The sequence below is a fragment of the Micropterus dolomieu genome, linkage group LG23 (assembly GCF_021292245.1).
Source record: "Micropterus dolomieu isolate WLL.071019.BEF.003 ecotype Adirondacks linkage group LG23, ASM2129224v1, whole genome shotgun sequence".
Classification (NCBI taxonomy): domain Eukaryota; kingdom Metazoa; phylum Chordata; class Actinopteri; order Centrarchiformes; family Centrarchidae; genus Micropterus; species Micropterus dolomieu.
Genome location: NC_060172.1, coordinates 26,457,161 through 26,463,160, shown reverse-complemented (window position 1 = coordinate 26,463,160; position 6,000 = coordinate 26,457,161). Strand labels below are relative to the sequence as shown.

General features: G+C 38.7%; 1 protein-coding gene across 1 annotated transcript in view; it reads right to left on the bottom strand.

Annotated features, from left to right (window-relative positions):
• LOC123963873 (unconventional myosin-XVIIIa-like) overlaps positions 1 to 6,000 on the bottom strand; it is a 65,313-nt gene that overhangs the window by 8,044 nt on the left and 51,269 nt on the right. The window contains exons 36-38 of the mRNA XM_046040961.1: positions 5,580 to 5,717; positions 4,181 to 4,366; positions 3,945 to 4,084 (exon numbers count right to left, since the gene is read on the bottom strand). Coding sequence (XP_045896917.1) covers positions 3,945 to 4,084; positions 4,181 to 4,366; positions 5,580 to 5,717 — 464 coding nt within the window. The remainder of the gene's footprint in view (positions 1 to 3,944; positions 4,085 to 4,180; positions 4,367 to 5,579; positions 5,718 to 6,000) is intronic.

The following is a 6,000-nucleotide window of genomic DNA, read 5'->3' as shown; positions in this document are numbered from 1 at the left end:
TTCCATATATAGTTTTTTGGTTTCAGAACAGGACAACATACTGTATAATAAACTGTAGCAGGGCAAGCATCGGCAACGACGACAGGGTTGTTGTAGAAGAACTGCAATTTTCAGTGCCTCTTGATTTATAGCAGGCTTTGCGTTTCATCTTACCTTTTATTTATAGCCTTACCTACAGTAACTTTCAATGGGCCATGCATCATCAATCTAAAATATGTGCTTTGTTTATCACTGAGTTGTAGATAGATTTCATCCCATGCCAAAAGACAGCTCACTACCATTACATATTAGAAACACTGATTTAATTTTTGGACAAGCTTATCTGTCTGAGCCTTGGAACATGTTGCAAAAATGCATTTAAAGAGCACACACACAATATTCAAAGAGGTGTGAGATGACAGCCAGACTGCTGAGCACTATCATTTGTCTACATACCACATATCCATCTATGTAGGTGTCCCAGTGACCAGTGGACCATTTCCTTTGTCATTGAGCTTTGTATCTCACATTCGGTTTCTTCAGAGAACAAAGTGTACTCTTTCCTCCCTTCTTTTTTTTTTGGTGGTCTGCCAAAAAGCCTTTTTTTGGTGCTGATGGTGGGTGACTATTGTGAGGGCGTGAGGAGAAAGAAGCCTCATATTCTTGGACTGAATGGTATTCAGGCTTTCAAGCTTTCTACGAGCATTAACATATTTAACTTTCTCATCATCAACCTTACAGCCAGGCTTTCTAGAGGGAAGGTAATGATGATCCCAGAGAGACTAAATGGCCTGATTATCCTACTTTTCTACAGGAAAACCTGTTCATTTCAGAGTGTGAGAGGTGCTTCATGAGGCGGCAAGCGAAAATTGTGAGTCCAAGTTCAACTATTATATGCCATTCCTTTATTTTCCACTCCCTCTCTTCTCTACTGCATGCTAAATGCCACCCAAAAAAAGATAATAGCTTCATTAATACTAGAAAGTTGATTACACATGCTGCCCATTTGTCATCTCTGTGATACTTTGACTCTTTAACATGATATATTACACAACAAAATACTGAAACCAGCCCACAGCAAAATCATCTCCCTCTTCCCCCTCTCTCTAACACACACACACACACAAACGCGTACAAAATAGAAGGTGGCTTGCAATTGAGTGCTGTGCAAATGGTGTCACAAACGATTTGTCCTTGGCCCCACACTACTAGCTAACCAGTCCTGAGGCTCATAGATACAAACAAGCCCCAAGAATTTAAAAGTGAACATTAATAGCTTCTGACAATTGGACTGCACTGGTTGTAAATCTTTGTCACAAATACTTACACTCAGCATCAAATCTCGTATGGCTTTGGTTCAATCAGTTTAGCACTTGTGGTACCACCGCTATATTTTTATGGTATCTGTTCAACATGAGCTAATTAAATATTTACATAGTTTGCACTGCACAGCCTGACATTATATGTAACCCGCATACTTTAATATAGCCTGCTGCAGTCTGTAAAGGAAGGAACTACTTGAAAAACTCTAATTTAACTTATTATTACTTATTATCTTATTACAACAATACTAATAAAGCTATTGTAACCTCTGTTTTGAAGCAATGACTCCAAAACTGTTGAATAGTAATGTAAATCATCTGGAAAATCCACTTCATAATTAGAAGAAAAATCACCACCTCCATTATTGTTCATCCATGCTGCTAATGTAATGATGTCAAGGGGAGGGAAAAATGCAATTAAATAAACATGGAAAAATCATTGCTCTTTTCCTTGAGTTGCACAAACAGAAAAGCAGAGCACTGATACACACGGGTTGTCTGATGAGAAATGGATAACAAAAAGAAATAGAAAGCGTGATGCCATGTCTCTTTGAAGAAGCACTCAGAAATCGGGACATTATGGACGGGTATATCCTCCACAAACTGAAGATGAAATTTCCTTAATATGCTCTGATGAAGGTTTAAATTTTTTAGCATGCCACAAAAATTCCTTTCAGAGTATAACAACTGAAAGAAAATGGGATTCAGTCACAATCAGTGACTACACAATTAAAAACAAGACAAGATTAACATTTGTATTAAAAGTTAAATGTTTCACAACACAATGAAATGAGTTTGGATTAGTGCAGTATTAGTGGAGCATGCGTGGAAATCAACAGCTGAGCTTTGGGTTAAAACATTGTGACTTTAGGTTTCTTTAAGAAAAACTGGAAAATAAATTGTTAATATTAACTGTTAAGTTCTTTCTATTCAGTTCTATTATTGAAAAAGCATACAGCATATCCAAATTTTGAAGAATATAATCCAAACTTATTCCATTTTGTTTTCAGGCTGTACTATAATGATTTCAGCATTGGGAGTAAGTCACAGATATATCTCAGTCTCTATTCTTCTACCAAAGGAAGAACCATAAATGACTATAATATGGGAGGTAATACTAAGATGAAAAGATCAAAACAATCAGTAAATTTATTCATCTTATTTAAGAGAGTTCTTCCAAACTTTCAAACAACTAATAATGGAAATGTGCTTGTATATAATATTTTTGATTTCACATAGGCATATCATAAAATGAAAATAATCTGTAGGTTATTCCCCTTACAAACTCAGTGAGGTATGGACTTGTTGCATGTACTTTGGAAACAGAAGAATAGAAGACAAGTACAAATCAGTCGAGTTCAGTGCAAAACAGCTTTAAAGCTAGATCCAAGCAAATGCATGATGAAGCTGTTAGCAAAAAATCCATAGAGACAATGATGCAGTATTACCGTAGGTCCATATACTCCAAGGCAGTGAGACTGGCTTAAAGGAGAATGCCGGTGTCATTTAGAGCTGTAGTCTATTTACCATTCTAGTTTACATTTCCTCTAACATTGTGCAAAGTATCCTTTGTGCCATCACATTTTTCAAATACCTTCATGTTGCTCTGAAGGTAGAAAAACAAGCCCTGAAATCTCCACCGAGGCCGACTGTGTACAGACACCTCCAGACACTTGGCACAAAATAAAATGAAACAAAATGAGAAACTGGGGCCGTCCTTTAGCTTTTATCTGAGATGTATAACACATACACAGCTTTCCATTCCATTTAAAATGACTTCTCCTCGCAGTGTTATTGCAAACAGCACAAACTGAAAGGATAAGGAATACTGCATTATTCTCTCTTGTGGTTGAAATGGGTGAGAAGGAAAAAAAAACTCGAAAACAACCATGATGACAGAAACAAAGGATGCATTTTCCATTCTCACGTTTTGTTCTTTCTTTTCTGATATTTTGTCACCATGTCTTGCAAACTGCCAGAAGTGTGGAACACACCAAATGTGGAACAAGGAAAAAAGAGAAACAGAACAAGGTGAGACACACAAACAGTGCGAAAAGAGGAGAAAACTAAATAACAGCAAAAAACTGTTTTACACTTACACGCGGACATAAAATAACTATCTATTGTAAAGCAGTGACTCGGTAAATTAACTCATGCTGTAGCTAGCCTCCTTCTCAAACAGAGAAGTGTGTGTAATGTCTTCCTTTTTAGAGGTCTGTATTATTGCAGTCGGTGTTTACCTCAGTGGGCTCAGAGCTAGCATAACCCTCAACCCCACTGCAAAGAGGGAAGGAGTAACCAAACAGGGAAAACCAGCACCGAGACGAAAGATCAGAAGCAGTGAGCTGAATTAAACCATGTGAGAAGTATTTGGAGAAAGTGTAGTATGACTCACACAGCACAACAGATGTTGAGAAATTGATGTAGGATTATATGGAACATAGAGAATTAAAAGATACAAGTTGTGACTGACAGGCTACTAAACTAAAACTAGCAGTTCTAATTTGGTAAATTTCTTGCAGTTTGCAAAAATTACTTGTAGTCAGGCCTCCACCTACAGTACAATATCCCCTGATGCACCAAGAACACATTAAATTAAAGCCAAAGGAAATTCCTTTGTAGAAGATTAACCCTGTACTGTACCTATTGATTAAGTCATCGTTGTCGTCACTCTCCATCTCATCCTCTATGGCAGCCTGCAGGTCACCTATCCTCTTGAAGGCCAGCTTAAGGTCCACTTGTAGGCTCTGATTTGCCGCCTCTAAGCTCTCGATGTCCATTTCCTGGCGATTGGAACACAGCACAGGAGAAGCACATTTAGCATCTCTAAAGTGAACTCCAGGGAATAGTATCAAGTCTCTGAGAACCCGAAGCCTCACCAGTTCATGCTTCTTCCGGCTCGCCTCAGCCTCCTTCTTGGACAACTCTGCCGTTTCTTCTTTCATGTCCCTGATCTGCCTCTGCATTCGCTTATTCTGGTCCTTCTCCCTGTTTTCTGCAGCAACGCGTTGGTTTCTCTCCTCTGTCATCTTTTCGAGGTTCTCCTTCAGGCGACCCACCAGGCTCTGGGGAGGATTCGAGGTCAACTGAGTGAACTTAGGAAGGCCACATGTGGACAAGTGAACAAATCTTAAAATAAAATGAACTGTTTTGTATTTGCCTTTAAATGTTTGTCCCTAGCCCAAGATAGTTGAGCTCTGTTTTCTTTTAACATTGATGACAATGGCATTAAAATTTGAACAGTAAGTGGTCCATTTCTTTGTGTTTAAGTCAATTATGTGCAAGGTAGCTGAGTATCTAACAAGGATATTCTGCAGATATACTGTAACATATGAAAATATTAGAGATGTAACCGTTGCCTGATATCATAGCATTCAAGCTGCAAGTAAAAATGTGAACCATCGATAGCCCTCGTGCATTTTCCTATTGTTATCCTAAACCTGTCTTACTTTTTCCGTGAGGCTTGCTCATACCAGTATTACAGGTCAGATTCACTAAACTCTTAACTGGAAAAACTTCACCAGAAGGTGCAACTTCATCAGATTTTATCATTAGCATAATTGACGCCCTCAAAATTGCCATATAAGGCTTCCTGTTCCCCTCTATGTGTGGGTGAGTAAGGTATTAGAGGACCCAAAACAGTTAGAAAGTAGCTGACAGTTTGCTGTCAACGTGTCATCAGAGCAGCGCTGTACTGTAAAGAGGGAATGGTTTAGGCTACATAAAGATAGATGCTAAAAAAACATCTTTCAAAACCAAAGGAGTCCATGACTTATATGAGAGGCAGTCAAGGGGATATGTCAGTCACATAGACATTAGTCGGAATGTTATTATAGACTACAGTAGGTGATGTTACACTGTCAGTGCACCAGAGGAAGATGCTGGACAGGTACCTGCATAAAGACCCTGAGGAAGCTGTCAGAGTGAATCTACTGAACTGTAGAAGCTGCTGTGCCAAAAAAATGTCAATAAAAATCCTAAAATAAGATACAACTCAGTCAATTGGCAGCCATGACGATATGGTGAACAGAATAATAATTTTGCACTAAGATTGTCCTAGTTCTATATTTTATTTTAGTTAATTTTAGTGTCATAATTCCTAATTGAAACTCTAAATTTGTTCAGATCAGGTCAAGTGAAGGTTTAACTATGCAAGGGACTCCATCCCCTCACTTTATAACATCTCTTCAGTTTGATAAATAGAAAGTGACAATGTCAAATTTGCAGTTATAGGTTCAAAAGCATGTCTGTTACATTTACGAGACACACAGACTTCACCTCCAAGCGTTTGATCTGTGTCCTCTCATACTCCAGTTTGGTCTCTAGCTCACGGATCTTGGCCTCCTGACGGCACACGAGTGACTTTTCCACCATGGACTGTTCTTGGAACTCTAGCTGGCTCTGCAGCGAATGAAGCTGGAGGAGGGAAACACACATACATACATGTAAACACACACAATCATTCCCTGAGGAGGAGCGGTGCTCACTGCACATCTCTTTCTTAACCTCTGCTTTTCCACTTCCTCTTAAGCGAGGACTATCAAACTTAAGAGGACGTGCTGGTGTTATTGTGTATGGGAGGTATTAAAACTAAATTAATGTACACTTTTTCACCCTTTTGTGTGAATTTAATCCCTTATGGTACGTGTAAATATTGTGCATCCAGTCTGAATAATGAGTTGTAGATAAGCCCCCAATC